Below are 21,296 nucleotides of genomic sequence, written 5' to 3'. Positions count from 1 at the left end.
GGAGAGAATGCAGGTGCATGTGTGCCATGGTGCTTGTGTGGAGGTCAGAGGGCAACTTGGAGGATTTGTTTTTCTCCTTCCAATGTGAGTTCTGGTGATGGGATGCAGGCTATCTAAGTTGTGCAGTGTGTACATACCTTTACCTGCTGAGGTTTGTTCCTGGCCCTTGTCTCATGTACTTCAGTTACAATGATCATTTAACTAACATTTTATTCCAGATAAAATGAAAGATGCCATCATAGCTAAGTTGGCAAACCAGGCTGCAGATTACTTTGGCGACGCTTTCAAACAGTGTCAGTACAAAGATACTCTCCCCAAGGTCAGTTACTGTCTTCATGGACACTTGGTTATTTTATTTTGCATGCGGGAATATTTTTATGAATGGCAAACAAGTTGAAAAGTATGTTTTAACAAAGAAATCTGGTATTTTAATAAAACATTTGAAGAATACTTTTTAGAATATTAAGTTTTAAGATGCATGAACTGTTCTTTTAGGGGATGCCTTTCTATTTACTTTTCACTAAATTTATTTTTCTGAGCTAAAACTCTTGTGGAAATCTCGAATCATCTGTCCTCTATCATTGTGTCGTCCTGATTGTTGGTAGTGTGGGAAGAAGCATGGGTGTGGAACGTGCTGATGACTCACAGTTTTAATCACTGTCCTGTTCTCTTAAGGGTGAGCCTTAAAGTGCAGAAACAGACACAGGATAGAAACCCTAAGTCCATCTGATTCCTTGATTAGAGTTAAGTTTTACCAGCAGGCATAGGACATTTGGCCGCTATTGGACAGCTAAGGAAAAGCAGCGGTCCTCGCCACATGCCACAGGAAGCTTTTCTGAAGGGGTGATGGAAAAGACTGTGCAGAGGTGTCTTATAAATGACAAAACACGTGACCAACTGGGCAAGTAGAGTTGGAGTGCTTAAGGTCATGCTTTAAACACCGGCAAAGAAGGACTTTCCTTTTTCTTGTCTTTTTTTGTTTTTTCGAGACAGGGTTTCTCTGTGTAGCTCTAGCTGTCCTGGATCTCGCTCTGTAGCCAGGCTGGCCTCAAACTCACAGAGATCCACCTGCCTCTGCCTCTTGAGTGCTGAGATTAAAGCCATGCTCCACCATTGCCTGGCATGAAGGACATTTTAACTGTTCTCCCTCATAGTTGGACAAGGAATTGGTTATCTGTGGTAGCAGGTGATGTTTGTAGGAGAATCTGTGAGTTTATGTTATTCAGGGATCTTCATAAATTATGAAACCATAGAAAACATAGGGTACAGCTAAAAGTAAATGTAAGGTGCCCAGCACTATGTGAGCAGTGGAGAGCTAATGTTAAGATGTATGGATTGAAGGCACAGTGGGCTTGAGATCATTACTGGGCACTTGCCTAGCTAGCACCTAGGACTGGGTGCCATCCACAGCACTGCCACTGGTCCCTCCCCCAGTTCAGAAGTTTGCTCAGGACGCTTGTAGGACTCAGAATCTCTCCATATTTGGCTGCATAGCTCACTGTCATATCCTGTCACAGTCCTGTCATCTCAAAGGCTTGGAAGCCAACTCTGCAGCATTCCTGGGTCTTCTTGGACCATCTTTACCAAGATGCTCCAGTCTTCCTTGAGTACCGACAGTTTCAGACTACAATGTGTTTGAATTTCTCCTTTCACTAAGTTTCCTGAGGTATTTTCACAATTAGCAGCAATTCAGTTCTAGTTCTAACAGGATGTCTGTAAGTAGTGGCTCAGTGCTGGGGTATTTTCCTAGCAGACGGAGAACACTCATGGTAGCAATTTGGTTCTCTATGTAACAATTACCCAGTGTTATTTATTGGATTTTTAAAAATACCACGTACTTCAGAAAGGCAGTGAGATTGCAGGATGCGACTTGACAAGTGGCTTTCTTGGTTCCTGTGTTTGGATTTAAGTGTATTAGACTATAGTTATTTTAAAAATAAATTAGGGCAAAGTTACACTTTATCATCACTGTCAGTCACTAGTGCATCTGTATGTCTGGGATGTAGTTTTGAGTATATAATACTGAAATGTTAATATTTATATGATACTAAATTATTTTTTTATTGGCTACCATAATCTTTTTTACAGTCTCTCAGCATATGAATTTAAGTGAGGACTTACCTTACTGTCTTTTGTCTTTTAAACATGACGAAACAGTCAGCTCTAGAGCAGTTTCATTAGTATATGTGAGTAACTGTGGTGTAGGTCCCTGAAGGCTGGGTAAGGGGCTAAGAAAGCTTCTAAAGCTGGGCTTGGTGTTCCTCCACGGACTTCCCAACTCTTTCCAATGCATGCCTTCCTTTCTTCCTTGTAAAAAAAATGCTGGTTTCCTACTCCATAGACTGAGCTTCAAAAAACCTGATTTGGCTTCACTTAACAGTTTAAAACAACAAACAAGCCTTAATTTTAACTGAAAGAAATGAATTCATAGATGGCAATTCCTGCAAAACCACACGGTCTTCTCTGCTCACACCTAATGACTAACCTATCTAAACCATTACTGGGTGATTGTAATTTCTGTCTCCTCTCCTTTCTCTTCCTGCATCCTTGTTGTCTGTGATGGTTTGTGTGGTTGGACTCTCCCCTGGTCAGTATTTTTATTTCCAGGAGGTATTCCCCACCCTGGCTGCAAAGCAGTGTATTATGCAAGCCAATGCTGAGTACCACCAGTCAATCTTGGCCAAGCAGCAGAAGAAGTTTGGGGAAGAGATCGCAAGGTTGCAGGTGAGTCTCTTGGTGATAAATGTTTAGGTGACATCCTTCTCCTGTTTCTGACTAGTGAGACCCAGTTTGCCCATAAACACTTCCCGTTCATTGTCTTTATCAGAGGCAAGTGATGATTTTCATCCTTATACTTTGCCTACAAGCCTGTTTTGCAAAATCTTCATGTATCTGAAAATTGCATTTAAATTTTTATTCCGTTCTCTTACTTATCCATTCTTATTTTAAGATAGGTACTGTTTAACTTGTATTGTAGGCTTATAAACTGGAGATCATAGCCCCACAGTTTGAGAAGGATATGGAGTTATACACTCTGGTCTTTTCACTGTGTGGTTCTTTTCCTTCTATACTGTGGGTATGCAGTGGGTGCTTTTGCACGTGCACCGTGCGTGCGTGCGTGCGTAGGCCAGAGGTCAGTGTCAGGTGTCTTCTTCAGTCACTCTTCATTTTGGTGTTTGAAAGAGTTTTTTTTCCCCCACAACCTGGAGCTCATTGTTTAGGCCTAGAGTGGCAGGTCTCCTGGCCTCACCCTGAGCTAGGGTGGAAGTGACAGGGTCTTAGGTCTTAATTAGGGTTTCTATTGCTGTGAAGAGACACCATGACCATGGCAACTCTTGTAAAGGAAAACATTTAATTGGGGTGGTTTACATTTCAGAGGTTCAGTTCATTATCATGGTGGGACATGGCTGCATGCAGGCTGACATGGTGCTGGAGAGGTAGCTGAGAGTCTACATCAAGCAGGCAACGGGAATGAGCTGGGAGTGGCTTGAGCATATAGGAGACCTCAAAGCCTGCCTGCACAGTGATATACTTCCTCCAACAAGACCATACCTCCCCATCAAGGCCACACCTCCCATTAATGCCACTCCCTTTGGGGGCCATTTTCTTTTAAGCCACCACACTTTGTGACCAGGATAGCTTCACACTCCTGATCTTCCTTCTCCAACCTCTTGGGTGCTGAGGGTCTAGGTTTATTTCACCATGCCCTGTCATACTTTAACTGTCATGAATAATCTCACAAATTAGAAGTATGAGCCAACAAGTATCCATTACGTTTGTTGTATTTGCTGTTTTGTTTTCAAGACAAGATTCTCTGTGTAGCCTAGACTGGCTTCAAACTTGGGATTTTCTGGAATCTTGAATGCTCAGAGTACAGATAAGCTATTATCATCCTTTCTTCCTGGCTTACCTTTTTTTTTTTTTTTTTCTTTTTTTTGAGGTAGTGTAGCTGTCTGAAAAAGTAGCTGAGGCTGGTTTTGACTTTGAATTCCTGATGCTCTTACCTCCTCCTCCTCAGTGCTAGAATCACAGCAGTGCACTTTATTATTTGATGCTGGAGATTGACCCTAGGTAGCCTTGTGCACGGTGAAGGAGCACTCAAACTTCTGTTGGTGTGGTCTGTTGGTGATGTTTTCTTTGATTCATTAAATTATTTTATTTCTATTTTTATTTTTTTCTAACATACATTTATTTATTTGTTTATTATTTATTTTTTGAGGCAGGGTTTCTTTGTGTAGCCTTGGCTGTCCTGGAACTCTCTGTGTAGACCAGTCTGTCCTGAAACTCACAGAGATCTATCTGCCTCTGCCTCTTGAGTGCTGGGAATAAAGGTGTGCATCACCACCACCACCACCACCTGGCTTCTAACAGTTTTAGTTTACTGGATTTTTCATTCATGGTCTTGACTTTCTCATCTGTGTTGCTGACTTTTTTCTAGGTTGTGAATTAATTTCTTTACTTGCTCTCCTTGTTGTATCCTCTGAAGTCATGGATTATTAAAAATAATTTAACTAATATACTTTATGTATATGGGTGTTTTGTCTGCATGTATTTCTGTATACCATGTGTGTGCAGTCAGAAGAGGGCATCTGATACTCTGGAACTGAAGTTACAGCTGCAAGCCACCCTGTGGGTACTGGGAACTGAACCCACTTCCTCTGGAAGAGCAGGCAGTGCTTTTAACTTCTGAGCCAGCCCTCCAGCCCCATTTTTAGAAATACTTAAAAAATTCTTTGACTTGCCTGGCGGTGGTGGCACACACCTTTAATCCCAGCACTCAGGAGGCAGAGCCAGGTGGATCTCTGTGAGTTTGAGGCGAGCCTGGGCTACAGAGTAAGAGCCAGGACAGGCCCCAAATCACACAGAGATACCCTGTCTCAAACAAACAAACAAAAAAACAAAAAAACCCAAACAAAAAACCCAAAACAAACAAACAAGAAACAAAACCCCCCAAAAGAAAAAGAAAAACATGAAAGTTTTCAATATATTTTCTGAAAAAAGTCAAATATTACCAAAAAAGTGAAAAAGAGGAAGCACATGGGCAAATCCCTAAATGGATAACATGCTGGAGTTGTATCTTTCTGTGTCCTCTGCGGTGGGGCCCCAAGGGTAGCTGTGGGACAGAGGTGTTAGCTGGCTGTGTGGTCCAGCTGAGTTTGGATTGGACAGTGACTGCTATGGGACAGAGCTGCCTTCACCCAGGTTCTCCTGCTGTCCTGAGATTGCCCAGTTCCTAAGTTCCTACACTCTGTGGTGGCTGATGGCCTGGCTGTGGAGGACAAGGGAGCATAGCACTGAGCTCTGGACTTGTCTATCTTCATACTTTTTTTTTTTTTAAAGATTTATTTATTTATTATGTATACAGCATGTATGACAGCAGGCCAGAAGAGGGTACCAGATCTCATTACAGATGTTGTGAGCACATGTGGTTGCTGGAATTGAACTCAGGATCTCTGGAAGAGCAGCCAATGCTCTTAAACGCTGAGCCATCTCTCCAGCCCCCCTATCTTCATACTTTAAAACTCACTAAGCATTAAGTGCTGTCGTAGAGGATGTGGCTATGGGTGCTGGGGTGCCAGCGTTCAGGTACTGCGACAGTGTGCTTGTGGGCAGATAGATGGCTCCAGAGATTTGATCCACCCCGGGCCGTTTCAATCCTGCCCTTTTGACTGGGCAATCTGACTCTTGCACTAAGTACTAGGCCCCTCAGTATCCCATCTTTTTTCCATGGATTCTTGTTAAGTTGATCTTGCTTTTGTCTAGACTGGTATCTGTTTTACAGTGGTATTCGTTTGTAGACGAATTTCTAAGTGGTCTTATTAAATAAAAAACATGGAGCCACATATAAGGGTGAAAGCCTTAGAGATCAGGGAAATAGTGAGAACCACCAACCAACTTTACCTCACCAGCTCTGCAGTTCCCAAAAAGTGAGCTACTTCCTGTCTACCTGCGCCTTTATTGCATTGCTGTTCTGCTCTCTCATTGGCTCTTAGCCCAGCTACCTCACTTCCTTGTCACTGCCTATCTGTACAGACCTTCAGGCCTCTATGGTTGATACTGGGATTAAAGGCGTGTGTCACCATTTGACTCTGTTCCCTAGTATGGCCTTGAACACACAGAGACCCTGCCTGCCAAGTGATCAGATGAAGGGTGTGTGCTACCACAGCCTGATTTTTGTGTTTACTTAAAATGGCTTGCTATTTCCTCTGATCTCCAGGCAAATGTTGTTTATTAACATACAAATAAAATATTACCACATACATTGTTTCTGATTTGATCTAAGCAGTTCCCACAAAGGATGATGTCCTGTGCATTCCACTTTTCTGTGCTTTTAGGATACCTGAAATCAAGCTTCTGTTTGAGGAAGTGTTTAGTAAATTTACAAATCAAATTTAATTTGCATGTAGTTAAGCTTGTATTTTTCCTAGTTTACAATGATGATATTTGTTTTGTCAATTCTTGTTTCTCTGTAGTTTTATATTGATCTTAGGTGTTTTAAGGTGTAGTGTACATATTGTATGTTGTTAGTAAGAGCAGATTTATTTCTGCAGTTGCTTCTTCACATTAGGGGTTGTGAACTTTATGTGCTGTGTGGATTTGTTCTCAGTTACTACTTACTGGATATTCAGTTTAGCAACTCTTGTGCCTTCCTGGTAGATAAATATACCTCCTGGAAGTAAGTTCTTTCTTTATACCCGTGGTCCTGGTGATACTGGTGGCTTTTGATTTCTGCTTTGAGGAATTTTACCTGTTCATAGTAAACATAATACCAACTTTGGGAGTGACCGTTTTTTATTAAGTTTAAAGAACTGTGTATTTATTAACAGAGCAAAAAGAAAGGGAACATTGAGCCAGCATACAGTGCTCAGTGGTAAAGGCACTTGCTGCTGAGCCTGATGACCTGAGTCCATGTGGTGGACGGGAAGACCTGACTCCCAATCCTTTGTTGTCCTTTGACCTCCATGTGCTTGCAAAAAAAAAAAAACCAAAACCAAAAATAAAATAAAGACAAAATCCCCACACAAATTAAAAATGAAAACACCATCATGACAGTCAGTTTTTTGACCCTACAACGATGCTTATAAAAGCTTCCTGGGCCATGTCTTGGAGACTCAGCCTGAGATGGGTTGGTTGTGTTGCATTTGGTCCTGTGATGAGTCAGGGCCTCCTGGTGCAGTGTGCAGAACATTTCACTTTATGGCAGTGGTGCCAAAGAACAAGGCAGAGGCTGGGGTCCCATGTTCCTTCATGGGTGACTCCACTGACTTGACACCTCCTATGAGGCCACACTTCTAAAACCTATATTAGCTTCCATGCACTGTGGGCTGAGGACCAAGTCTTTGACTGTGGCCTTGCAAGATGTTTGTCCCAATGACACAACTGTCTTTATCAAATGCTTTGACATTTTCTAATTTAAATTTTATATTTTAGAGAATTATGTGAGCAGATATTCTGGTATTAGACTTTTTTTTTGTAATGTGGTTTTGGTGTTGAGGATTGCTGTATCTCTCATGCATCAAATTTATGCAGTGACATGTTATGTCTCTAACTGTAGAGCTCAAAGTTCTGATAAATTACACCAGTTGTGCTGTTCAAACCTTATTTATTTATTTTTCTTATTTAGTCCAGGTATTGTCTGGTCAGGGATGTTAAAAATCTACTCTGATATGGATTGAGCTACCAGCTCATATGGCTAGTATCTTACATGTAGAACTAAGAAGATTTGTGTCTTACAATGGCAGGTGGGAAAACACCTACTCATTTTGTATCTGACAATGTTGACAGGGTTTCTTTGTATAGCTTAGGAGCCTGTCCTGGAACTTGCTCTGTGGACCATGCTGGCCTTGAACTCACAGAGATCCGCTTGCCTCTGCCTCCTGAGTGCTGGGATTAAGGGTGTTCGCTACTACTGCCTGTCATTTTTTTTTGAAAAATTTTTATGTATAGTGTTTTGCCTGCTTGTATGTGTACCATGTGCATGCACTGTCCATGGTCACCAGGATTCTCCTTGGAACTGGAGTTACTGATGGTTTTGAACTATCATGTGCATGCTGGGAATTGAACCCAGGCTCTTTGCAAGACCAGCTAAGTGCTTTTAACCACTGAGTCATCACTCCAGACCACCTGGCAATTCTTTTTTTTGGGGGGGGGGTGGTATGTGTTTTGAGACAGGGTCCCTCTACATAGCCCTGGAACTCACTACATAGACCAGGCTGCCCTTAAACTCATAGAGATCTACCTGCCTCTGCCTCCCAAGTGCTGGAATTAATGGCTTGTGCCACCATGCCCCACTTCTACCTGACAATTCTTTTCTTTTAATATTCTATCTGCATTAGAATTTGAGCCTTACATTTGTGTCATCTTTTTCCCTTATTGGTTGATTTCCTGTGTTTCGGAGTAACTCTTGATGAGTTCCACTTTTTCACTGAGAGGGTGGATTGTTCAGGTTTTTGCTCATGTGAATGGCATGGAGGGAGTGTATCTCTGGTCACTGATATCTGTGGTTTCGAGACCCTCGTCTTAGGGCCCCATAAAGACATTCAGTACTTCTTAATTAGTGTAAATAGTTGTGTAGCTTGTAGAAATAACATCCAGCCTTCATTAATGTAAGGTTATGTTGATTGATCACAGCTTTCTTTTACTGTAGTTACATGCAGCTCACTCATGTATTTACTGGGATGTATGTTCTTCATCTTTTATTATTAGATGTTTTATCATGGAATTTCCAGGTTATCCTGCCAAGCACAGCACTGGGAGTCATGAGAGTTTAAAAATGCTTGGTAGAGAAAACCTCCATCTTCAAACAAACAAACACTGTATATGTAAATGTTTATTTTTAGCACGCAGCAGAACTGATTAAGAATGTGGCCTCTCGTTATGATGAATATGTCAATGTGAAGGATTTTTCTGACAAAATCAGCCGTGCCCTTACTGCAGCAAAGAAGGATAATGATTTCATTTATCATGACCGTGTTCCAGACCTTAAAGATCTGGATCCTATCGGCAAAGCCACCCTGGTGAAACCCACCCCAGTCAATGTACCCATCAGCCAGAAGTTCACAGGTAGGTCTGTTCTCTAGATGTACTTTAGTCAGTTGGTGTTTTCTCCAGCCGCCCCCCCCCCCCCCAGCTTCTTATTTTTTCCCCCTTACCGACCCTGAAAACCACTCATTTTCCATTTTCCGTGAAGAGCCACTGAACCTGGAGTCTATTTTAAACCAGTATATTTCTACTGTGGTATTTGCATTAGATCAATGTTGTTATAGCCTTCCTTTGATAGTGTAGATATGTCATATGCAGTATTTGATAGCTTCTAACAGATCTCCTGCATAATATTTAAGTTGCTGGGAAAGAGTGATTATTTACCTTACTTTGACTTAATAAACAGAAAGTGTTAACTGTATGCCTGTGACTGCTAAGCACTGACAAATGTACTCAGTTTGTCTCTCACAGCAGCCTGTGGCACAGGAACTATTGATGTCTTTGCTACTGGTGATGATGCTGAGGCTCAGAGCAAGTCTGTTTCCCAAGGCTACCTAGCTAGGACGTGATGGACTGTGACCACGCAGTCTGTCTAATCAGCAAGTGAGCAGTGCCACTAAGATCACTCATATATGATGACTTCAAAAACTTATGGTAACAAAGATCTGAGAGGAAGCTTTCATTGCTCCTGTCCGTCAGTACAGTGATCTAGAATTCTGCTCACCACTGGCTTTCAACATGATGTAGTTTCTGATCTTATGACATTATAGAGAAAATGAGTGATCATGTCTATAGTTGGAGTCTGTTCCATATACCTTATTTAGACCTTCTCTTCTGTTTTAGATTTGTTTGAGAAGATGGTCCCTGTGTCTGTGCAGCAGTCCTGGCTGTGTTTGGTCAGAGGAAAGCTGACTTGGTTAACAGATCAATCGCTCAAATGCGAGAAGCTACTACCTTGGCAAATGGGTAGGTGGATCCTGGCCTTCGGAAGCTGACTTAGAGGTTCTTAAGTTTGCTGTTGACTTGTGTTTTGAATAATTTATGAATATATTTTAGTCTTCTGAGCTTGGAAATGAATCCAAGCAGATGTAGATACACCAACACTTGTTCTTTTGGTTATTTTCTTAAGAAGCCTTAGGTGAACTAGAGTGGGAAGGAGTGGAATTACAGAAAAAAGGTGAGGCTGTTTGACTGCTCTTTAGTATTTTAAGAGACTTATTTGAGGCAAAATGAGTAGAGAAGATCCCTTTGAGATGCATGATTCCGGTCTGATGAGATGGCTCAGCAGGTAAAAGTACGTGCTGCCAAGGCTTCTGACCCCAGTTCTGTTTCTGGGACCCACATGGTGGAGGGAAACTCCTGAAAGTTGTCCTCTGACCTCCACATATGCACTGTGGCATGTGAGTGCGCACACACATACTCAACAAAAATAAATACATGTAATAAGAAGACTTTAAACCATCAGGTACTGTAAACCAATTTTATATTAGATTAAGAAAATATTCAGTGGGTTAAAAATTAGGTATAATTTATCCATAATGAAATGTACTCATTTAAAGTTTAGTTCATTCAGTTTGGTAAATGCATATACCCATGTAACCACTACAGAGAATGTAACCTACATCAGTCCTCATGCCTCCTCCCCTCAGTCCCTCTGTCATTAGTTCCTGGCTACTCTCATGTGCTCTGTGTCACTATAGGTCAAGTTCACTCTCTGAAGTTTGCTAGAAATGTAAGCACTGTAGTATGAGCATTGTGCACATCATAGTTTGCCACATTATGCACCATACAGGCTACTAACAGTGCATGTTGCATACACCGTGTGCATTGGTCATTCTGCTCATTGCTGTGATGCAGTATCTGCAAGAAACATCTTGGGGAGAAAAACTTTATTTTGCCTCATGATTTGAGAGGTTCATGGTAGGGAAGGCTTTTGGGTAAGAGCAGCTGGTTGTGGTAACAGGTCATGTTGCATCAGCAGGTAGTAGAGCTGGGCTGTCTCAATAGCTTGCCCTCCAGTGATCCACTTCCTCCATCATCTAAGCTTCCACAACCTCCAAAACAGAGCTACCAGCTTGGGACCAAGTGTTGAAGACCATGAACCCATGGAGGACATATCCCATTCAACCCATAATACTCTCGAGTATTTCATCATTATGACACAATACTGGGGGAACTACTTGAGGGAGTGTCTTAGTTTCTTTTCTGTTATTATAAAGTACTTTGACCAAAAAAAAAAAAAAAGCAATGTAAAGGGTTTATTTTGGCTTAGAATTATAGAGGGATGTGTAAGGGTATCGCGGGTACCTGGGATGAAAACCAGGCCCTTTTATGTGGTAGGCCCATTTTCTACCACTGTGTTATAATCTTAGTCTTTTCAAAATTTAAGTTTTCCTGGGACCAGTGAGATAGCTAAAGGCATTTCCCTTCAAGTCTGATGACTTGAGTTTGGTCCCTAAGACCCACGTGGTAGAAGGCAAGAGAGGACTCTTACAGGTTGTCTTCTGACCTCCACGTGCATGTCTCTCTTTCCATAAATGAGTTTAATAAGAAAATGCAAATTAGATTTTTCTTTTTTTTTGTTTTTTTGAGACAAGATTTCTTTGGGTAGCTCTGGCTATTCTGAAACTCACTTTTTGTAGATCAGGCTGGCCTCAAACTCAGAGAGCTGCCTGCCTCTGCCTCCTGAGAGCTGGAATTAAAAGGCGTGCACTACCACCATCTGGCAAATTTTTTTTCTTAATCATCTTTTAAAAAAATCTATTTAGGGTTGGGGATTTAGCTCAGTGGTAGAGTGCTTGCCTAGCAAGCACAAGGCCCTGGGTTCAGTCCTCAGCTCTGAAAACCCCCAAAAAAAAACTATTTAACATAATATGTTTATGTGCCTGTATGTATGTTTGTGTACCATGTGAGTGCAGTGCCAGTGGAGGACAGAAGAGGGCGTCAGATCCCTTGGAACTGCCTTTATGGATAATTGTGAGCTGCCATGTGAATGTAAAGGCAGCTGAGTCCTCTACAAGTCCAACAAGTATTCTTCACAGCTGAGCTATCTCCTAATCATTCTTGTCTTTGAAGAATTCTTCATGTATTTTGGATGCAAGTCCTTTGTCAGATATTTGTGATTACGTATTTTGGCTTTTCATGCTTTCAATTTAAGTGATTACATGAATTTTGTCTCTCTTTTTTTTTGAAACATTTATATTAGTTCCCTCCATCCTATCTATCTACCTATGATTCTACTTACCCACCTCCCTACCTACCCACCTACCTACCTACCCACCCACCTACCTACTACCTATCTACCTACCTACTATATCTATCTATCTATCTATCTATCTATCTGTCTGTCTATCTATCTATCTATCTATCTATCTATCTATCTATCTATCTATCTATCTATCTATCTATCTATCTAATCTATCTATCACCTGGTGTAACCCATCTGGCCTCAGATTTCATCTGTAGCTGAGGATAATCTTGATGTCCTGGTCCTCCTGGTCCTCTTGGCTGTTTCTCATGTTCTTTGATTTATTTGCTTTTTTTTTTTTTTCATCATGAATAGTAAATAGGTGTGAATTTCTCTGCCTTTTCCTGTAAATGAAAAGTGACTAGAGAGCTGTTATTGTACCACAAAATGCAGAATGTGGGAGAGTCTGTAATTGATCTTCTGTGTTCTTTGATCTTTTGCATAGATACAAAATTATAATGGGGCATGCACCATTATGCCCAGCAGATTTCTTGCTTTTTGTCTTTTAATTCTGAATTCTGAACTTAAAAATCTCAGTTCTTTTTAATTTTTACAATTTTTTGAAAATTCTATAGTGGCATACAATGAATCTTTGTAGTGTCCATTCCCCACCCCCTTCCTCTAGCTCCCCCCACCTAGTCAACATATCTCCCCTTTCCTTCCCAACATCTATTCTTTAATTATTTTAATTGTATTAATCATTGATTTCCCCCTCCTTATTTTTAATAGGAGTCATCCTTGTGGAGTGCTAATTCCATTGTTGATTTGGGCAGCTATAAGTGACTGCTGTTTTAAAGGCAGTGTAGATTTACACATGACACAATGTCTTTTTTTCTTTTTTTTTTTTTTTTTTTTATTTTTCGAGACAGGGTTTCTCTGTGTAGCTTTGCGCCTTTCCTGGGACTCACTTGGTAGCCCAGGCTGGCCTCGAACTCACAGAGATCCGCCTGACTCTGCCTCCCGAGTGCTGGGATTAAAGGTGTGCACACCACCGCCCGGCTTGACACAATGTCTTTTATTTTGTAGGGTATTGGCTTCCCTTAACCTTCCAGCAGCAATTGAAGATGTATCTGGAGACACTGTACCTCAGTCTATACTTACCAAGTCTACGTCTGTGATTGAGCAGGGTGGCATCCAGACTGTTGACCAGCTGATAAAAGAACTCCCTGAGTTACTACAAAGAAATAGAGAAATCTTAGAGGAGGTATGTTTGCAAAGATTGACTTTTCAAGAAGAAACTGTCACCTTGGTGTCTCTTGGATTTCAAGGGGTAGTACTTCTTGTCTGGTTGAGGTCTCTGTGTCTTACTTGCTTTTAGCCTCAGGAAGAATTCTGTTGAGTGAGATGAGTTTTTTTTTTTTTTTTTTTCTTTTTCAAGACAGGATTTCTCTGTGTAGTCCTGGCTGTCCTGGAACTCACTCTGTAGACCAGGCTGCACTCAAACTTACAGAGCTTTGCCTACCTCTGCCTCCTGAGTGTTGGAATTAAAGGTGTGTGCCACCACTGCATGGCTAAGAATGAGTCATTCTTGGGGGAAAATAAGTGCATATTAGCTAAATTCTTATGACCATTGACTGTTGCATACTAGTAAACTATGGGAATCAAGCTGTTCACTTACAACACTTCATAATTAGTAATTTCTTTTGTGTATAGACATCAGGGTCTGTATTAGATATCAGATTTTTGTTTTTGAGACATTGATATTGTATATTCCAGGTTGACCTTGAACTCCCTATGTGTAGCCAAGGATGACCTTGAACTTCTGACCCTCCTGCCTCTACCTCCCAAGTCCTGTGATTACAAGTGTGCACCATTACACTCAGTTTTTTGCAATGCTAGGCATGCACTTTACCAACTATACTGTAGCCCCAGGTTTCTTAGTGAACATGGAATCACACTTAGGGAGTTAGATGTTTTATAAATATTTATCTATGTATGTCTCCTTTTGTGGTACTAATTGCAACACTATTTTCCTCAGTCCGCAGATAGGTTTAGACATGGGTCCAGCCTAGTGTTCTTACTAGGGCTTTAATCCATAATATTTTGGTTTTTACAGTTGGCTTTTGGGGATTTTTTGTTTACCTTATTTCTTTGAAGAATAGGCAGAGATCTTAAATGCTTACTTATGAATCTTGTGGGTGAGACTATTTAGCTCCCTTTACCATTTCAAAGGTAAGTGAAGTTGAAGTAGTGACATGCTGAGCCTCTAGGGTCTGTAGGGCATGCTTGCTATTATGTTATAATTTGGCTGTAATATCACACTTACTATAGCTTGATAGTGACAGGAATGGTTATTTTCTTCACCTAGCTTTTCCTGAGTTAAGATCTTAGGGGTTGTGGTACATTTTAGTGTCACTCAGGTTACACACACACATACACACACACACACACACACACACACACACACACACACACACACACACACACCTTACACTGTGTCCTTGTGTTCCATGACCTGAACATGCTATTACATTGTGTTTAATGTTGAATGAGTTTTGACTGTGAATTCATGTTCCCTGTAGCTTTACTCCTAGGGATTCTTTGAGTTCTGGGTTTAAACTGAATTCTTCTAGGTAGGATTTGTCCTTTCTTAGCTGCTAGAAAGGCATTAAACTCCTGGCAACTTTTATACTTAGTGGTTTTTTTTAAAAATGTGATTGTTACTTTATTTCTTGTTTGAGATAGTCTCCTGTAATTTTGGCTGGCCTGGGAGTAGTTGAAGATGACCTTGAACCTGATACCCCCAACTCCTCTCAAGTGCTAGTACAGGTGTGCATCACCACTTCCAGTTTATGAGATGGAACATAGGCCTTTGTGCAAGCTAGGCAAGCATTTTCCAACTGAGTATTTTCTTGTTTTGTTTTGTTTGCGTGTCAGGGTTTCTCTGTGCAGCTTTGGTTGTTTTGGAACTTGCTCTGTAGATCAGGATGTCCTTGAACTCAGAGATCCTTCTGTCTCTATTTCCTGAGTGCTGGGATTCAAAGGCGTGCGCCATTACCACCTGTCAGCTTTTTTTTTTTAAGAATTTAAAAAATTTATTCTTTGACTGTTTCATATGTGTATACAATGTATCTTAATGCTGTCAAACCCCAACCCAGTCCCCTTCCAACCTCTCAGACCACTCCCATACTTCACCCTCCTATGTGGCTCTTGTTCCCTCACGCCTCCATCCACTGAGTCCAGTTAGTGCTTCTAGCAGGCACATGAATGTTAGTTAGGTCATCCACCTAGACAACCTACCAGAGGCCATGGCACAGATGGAGAAATACTGCTCCCTCCCCCGCAGCTACCAGTTGTGAGTAGATCCTCACCGAGGAGTGGAGCCTAATGAGCTCCTTCCTGTCTTAGTCACTGTTCTGGGGCTGTGAAGAGACATCCTGACTAAGGCAGCTCTTAGGAAAGAAAGCATTTAATTAGGGGCTTGCTTGAAGTTTCTGAGGGTTAGTCCATTCTCATCATGACAGGGAGCATGATGGCATGCATAGCACTAGAGCAGTAGTTGAGAGCTATATCCTGATCCATAGAGAGCAGACAGAGGCCTCAGACCTCAAAGCCCACCCCCAGTGACACTTAACTCCTAATCCTTCTCAAATAGTGCCACTTCCTGATGACTGTAATATTCAAATATATAAGCCTTTGGGAACCATTCTTGTTCAAACCACCACAGCCCTCCCCAACCATGCTAGAATGTTGACTTTGAACTTCTTTTAATCCTCCTGTTTCCATGTCCTGAGTGCTGGAATTACAGGCATGTGCCACTATACCTGGTTTTTATATGGTGCTGAAGACTGGACTAAGCAAGCACTGTACCCACGGAGCACCCTGTGTGTGTGTATGTATGTATGTGTGTGTGTATGAGAGAGAGACAGAGACAGACTGACTGACTCTGGTAATAAAATCCAGCACCTTTTACCTGTTAGGCAAGCACTCTTCTACTGAGCTACCTCCCCAGATCAATATTCTGTCATGTTATTACTTAAGATTTCTGCAACAAAGTGTATCACTTTTTGTACTAATAATGTCAACACTTGGAAGGCAGGAGGATCACAAATCTGAGGCCAGTCTGGGTTATATATTGAGACCATTTCAAACAAAACAAAATTTACATAGCAATCAGTTAGTGGTATTGAAATATGTCTACCTCATTGGTTATCTCCATTGAGTATGGTCAAAACAGGTCAAAAACAGGCATAGTGGCTTACACCTATAATTCCGACACTCAGTAAATGTTGGCAGGATTGTAGTAGGTTTAAGGCCAGCCTGTTCTCTACATAGCAAGTATTAGGGTGACCAGGGCTTTGTAACAAGACACTGTCTCAGAAAACCAAATTGAACATCCAACCCTCTCAGACCCCATAAACAACAATACAATGTTTGAGGGTTTTTTGTTTTGTTTTGTTTTGTTTAATGCTAGTGATGATATGTCAAGGATTTTTGCTTCCCTTTTTTAAGTCTCTAAGATTGCTGGATGAAGAAGAAGCAACTGATAATGACTTAAGAGGAAAATTCAAGGAGCGCTGGCAAAGGACTGCATCCAGTGACCTCTACAAGCCTCTGCGAGCAGGTAACCATGGCCACATGACCTGCGTGCAAGGGGATTCTCACTTTTCCATGTGTGTTCTAAGTTAGACTCAGTTGTAAATTCATTTTTACTGGACTTTGTATGACTAGTGAAAACGCAGGTATTTTCCCCAGATTAACAAAGACAGAACAGTCATGAAGCTCATCTAGGTTCCTGTGAAGTGGGAGAACTCCTGGGTTTGTGAGTCTCAAGCTTTTCCAAGCCCCACGTGTATTTTAAAAACACGCATGAAATGATACGTATGGTCTTGTCATTCCTTTTTGACTTAGTAGTGAATCCTAGGTGGGTAAGAAAGTGAACCTTAACAGCCACTTGGAAATAAAATATGCTTTTTAAGAATTCGATTATTAACATTTGTGTTTACAATAAATAGTATCTTCGTTTTAGCTAGAAACTTTATCTTTGTTAGATTTTTCAAATGGATCTACTTTTCTTTGAAGTGAGAATATCCTGAGAGAGACGTACTTTTTCATGAGTTGTACCCTGTTTTGATGTGAATGATTTCTTTCTGTATTTATGAGTTGTAGAAAGAAACTAAACAAATATCAGTTTTCTTTCACTTGGCAAATGTTAACCAAGTGACAACAAATTACTGTGCCCCAGCTCCATAAGTAATTTTGTCTTTTTTCCGAAACCAAAATTGCACAGATCTGTAGAAGGTGAGGTCGACTGTCTAGTGAACTAGGGCCTAGAGAGGGGAAGGGGGTCGAGCTGAGGACCAGGGCTTTAACATACAGTCAGCTGAGTTCTGCAAACCCTTTTCCCCAGAGGGATCCAAGTTCAGAGCGGTTTTAGATAAAGCTGTGCAAGCAGACGGAAATGTGAAGGAGCGTTACCAGGCCCACCGCGACACCATCGCGCTTCTGTGTAAGCCGGAGCCTGAGCTGAACGCCGCCATCCCCTCTGCGAACCCAGCAAAGACCATGCAGGGCAGTGAGGTGAGAAGGGAGAACTTGCTCTGGGTGGTCCTGGGTGTTTGGAATTCTGTTCAAGCTGCTGTGTATAATGACCTGCCAGTGTCTTCTTGTTACCTTTTAAACAGTGAAGAATGAAGGCTTGAGGTGTAGCTTCATGGTTGGAACACTTGCTTAGCCTGCACCAGGCTTCGGGTTTGATTCCAAGTACCACACAATCGTGCATGCTCACATACAGACACATACACACATGTAGGAGTAAATAGGGTTGTTGTATCTAAACTAGTACTATATATATTGTATGGTGTAGAATTATTGATGAACATCCTGCTGTTTTCATTTGTTGAGTTCCTTTTGTGAGCTGAGTACTAAGTTCTAGGTACTTCATATGATAACAGTATTTAACTTAGTTTTTATTAAAGAGGGAGGCTTGGAAAGAATAGAAACTTCCCTTGGAGTGCAAAAGATGAGTAGCTTTCTAACTACAATTTCTTTGTTTCTTGTGATTTTCTTCTGCATTTCATCATATTCTAATTGGGGCTGGTTTGAAGGGAAAATTGGCCGAGGTATGCATATTAGTAAATGGACAACATCACGATGATATTTCTTTCTTTTTTTTTAAGATTAATTAATTTTTTTATTTTATATGTGTTGGTGTTTTGCCTGCATGTATGTCTGTGAAGGTGCTAGATCCTCTGGAATTGGAGCTGCCATGTGGGTGCTGGGAATTGAACCTGGGTCTTCTGGAATATCAGCCAGTGCTCTTAACCACTGAGTCATCTCTCTAGCCCCCATGATGATATTTCTAATGATGGCAGGAAAGAGAAAACCCACAGAGCCTCTGGTTAGGGAAGTCCTAAAGAGGAGAGAAAGTGCAGGCGTATCCAGGGGTGGCCACTGTAAGGTGGAGTGGTGTAATGGTATAGGATAGATGCTTCCTGGTGCATAGGAAATAAGCCTGGGCAAGAAACAGACACTGTATTGAAAAAAGACACATTTCCTGGGATAGTGAATTTCTAAAGTGGTTGATACTGTTCTTTATTTCTTTGTATAGAATAATTTTATATATTCTAGCAAGACTCACTGTGTGAGATATTATGTTAAGTACTTTGAAAAATTAGCAAATGAATCATAGATAGCCCTTATTTATCTCAATTTGTGGTCCAGTGTGGACACTAGTCATGTACAAAGATGACAATGATAGATTAGAAGTTTATAAACTCAGTATTAAAAGCATAAGGAGTTGTTGAGATTTAGACGGGGTTCTTACATTTCAGTAGTGTGGGGCACCTGGTTTGGGAGTCTGCTTGGGAAGTCGGCACACTGTGAGAACAGTGGCAGAGAAAGTGAACACACGACAAGTCCATCCAGGGCTGAGTTAGCCTGAGTGTTTTTAGAAGTGGTAGAGGGCATGGAGAGCAGAACAGCTGCTGGGCAGCACTCTGACAGCAGAGGGCTGCAGAGCTGAGTGTCTAAGGGATGCAGATCTGCAGGACTGACTGACCAGGAATATCAGCTACGTGCCTGGATGTGGTCAGAACATAAGTGTTTGAAGAGCAAGGGATCTAAACAAGAGTATAGCCCCAGGGAACAACAACAATTCCATACCCCTGCCCTGTAGGGCTGAGGATTAATCCTAGGGCCTGCTGCATATTATACAGGCATTCTACCATTGAGCTGTATCCCCGGATTATCTCCCTATCCATCCAGATCCACATGCTTTCTGTCTTTCCTCAGAAAACAAACAGTCATCTAAGGAATAATACTAAAATAAAACAGAAACAAATTGGAATAGGACAAAACAAACAAATGAATGAAAAAGACACCCCCCTCCAAAAAAAAAAAACCTAAAAAACAAGAAACAAAATATTTAAGATACAGTCTCATATAGCCTGGCTGGCCAGGATCTCACGGTATAGACCAGGTTGACCTTGAACTCACGGAGATCCACTCTGCCTAGGCAAGCACCACCATGCCAGGCTTTCAAATGGCTGTTTTTAATCACAAACGCCCTGGGTAAAGTATCATCAACTTTGATGACAACAGTTTGAAACAGCTTTGATAATACATGAAGATTGTAATAGAAGTTCATGGTGCATAAACACAGTGCTGAACATTTTCTGGCTACCTGTCAGGAAATCCAGCTTTAATATAGTAATTTAGTGTTGATTATAAAAGACTTTATCCCCATGTGTGATGGCATTAAAGATTAACAAGAAGTGTCTGTTAATACAAATTAATAAAATGGTAACAAATAAAGGCTTAACTAATTCAGATTTTGCTTTAATTCTGATTTTGCTTAGCAAAAACTATTTTATTTATTTATTTTTATTTTGCAAAAAAACATTTTTGCTTTTCCATTGAAAGGGAAACCAAAAAACAACAGCCGTATAACTTTATCAACAAGGAACCAATGAGGTGTCTTAGTTTCTATTGCTGTAATGAAACACCATGACCAGAAAGCAAGTTGGGGAGGAAAAGGTTGTATTTGGCTTACACTTCCACATCGCTGCTCATCACTGAAGGAAGTCAGTACAGGAACTCAAACAAGGCAGGATCCTGGAGGCACCCTATGTAGGTGCTGCAAACTGAACTCAAGTACTATGGAATAGTAACAAGTGCTCTTAATTTCTAAGTCATCTCTCTAGTTCTTTCTCTAGATCGTTCAATTAGAGAACTTTTATCTACAAGTACTGAGAAGGCTTATCACCATGTACCAGAGATGTGTTGTGGGGGTCCAAACTCAGGCCCTAATGCTTACCTGTGAGCCATCTCCCCAGCCCTTCCAGTGTATAATATTTTTCCAATATTTTAAGCTTACATGCCCTACTGCACCTGGCCTAGTAAAAAATATGACACATAATTAAAGAGGCACCTTAAATTCACTAAATACATGAGAGTTTAATTCCTAATCTGTTTCACATGTTTTTTTTTTTTTTTTAAATCTGTCCGAACGCTTAGATTTCTAAGCCTCTATATAGTTCAAAGTGTACCCAAGGTTTGCAGTTGTACCATAAAAACTCAGGTGCTAGGTAGCAGTGCATGTGTGGCGGGCTCTGTCTATGCAGAGAGTCATGTTGAACACGTCATATGGATCACCTTGATCTTTACAATGGTCCTGAAATAGGCACTGTTCTCTATTGGTGAAATTATTAAGGCAATTCCATGTAGTTAAAAGGGAGGTTTATTTTGTCGGGTAACTCACAAGTGAAGGGATAGGTTACAGGGTCTGGGAAAGGTGTAGTGCAGTCCGGCGGTCGGTCTACCTCCAGCATCCAGGGTCCAGGAACCAAGAGAGCTGGCGCATCGGATCTCAGGTCTTCAGGGTCCTCTCTTGGCCCCTCCTTGCAGGCGTGACAGTTACCAAAGCCTCAGTGGGGGTTGGAACTTCCAGATCAAAGCTGGAATGGCTACCCACTACAGTTCTCATTTTGAAAGTGAGAAGATACAGCTTTCCAGGAACTCACCTGTGCTGGTTATACAGTAACTAAGTCTGTCATGCTGATTACTGGTTGAAATACTATTTTCTTTCCTTCTTTGAAACTGTGGTTCTGGGGATTGAATCCAGGGT

At 41.2% G+C, this 21,296-nt stretch overlaps 1 protein-coding gene across 1 annotated transcript in view; it reads left to right on the top strand.

Moving 5' to 3' along the window:
* Positions 1-21,296, top strand: part of LOC114709262 (programmed cell death 6 interacting protein) — a 60,567-nt gene that overhangs the window by 27,751 nt on the left and 11,520 nt on the right. Inside the window, 8 exon segments of the mRNA XM_028893010.2 lie at positions 219-319; positions 2,608-2,724; positions 8,841-9,063; positions 9,826-9,861; positions 9,864-9,948; positions 13,256-13,433; positions 16,682-16,793; positions 17,580-17,749. Of these exon segments, the coding sequence (XP_028748843.1) occupies positions 219-319; positions 2,608-2,724; positions 8,841-9,063; positions 9,826-9,861; positions 9,864-9,948; positions 13,256-13,433; positions 16,682-16,793; positions 17,580-17,749 (1,022 nt within the window).

The sequence above is a fragment of the Peromyscus leucopus genome, chromosome 7 (assembly GCF_004664715.2).
Source record: "Peromyscus leucopus breed LL Stock chromosome 7, UCI_PerLeu_2.1, whole genome shotgun sequence".
Lineage (NCBI taxonomy): Eukaryota > Metazoa > Chordata > Mammalia > Rodentia > Cricetidae > Peromyscus > Peromyscus leucopus.
This window is presented reverse-complemented; position numbering and strand designations above follow the sequence as displayed.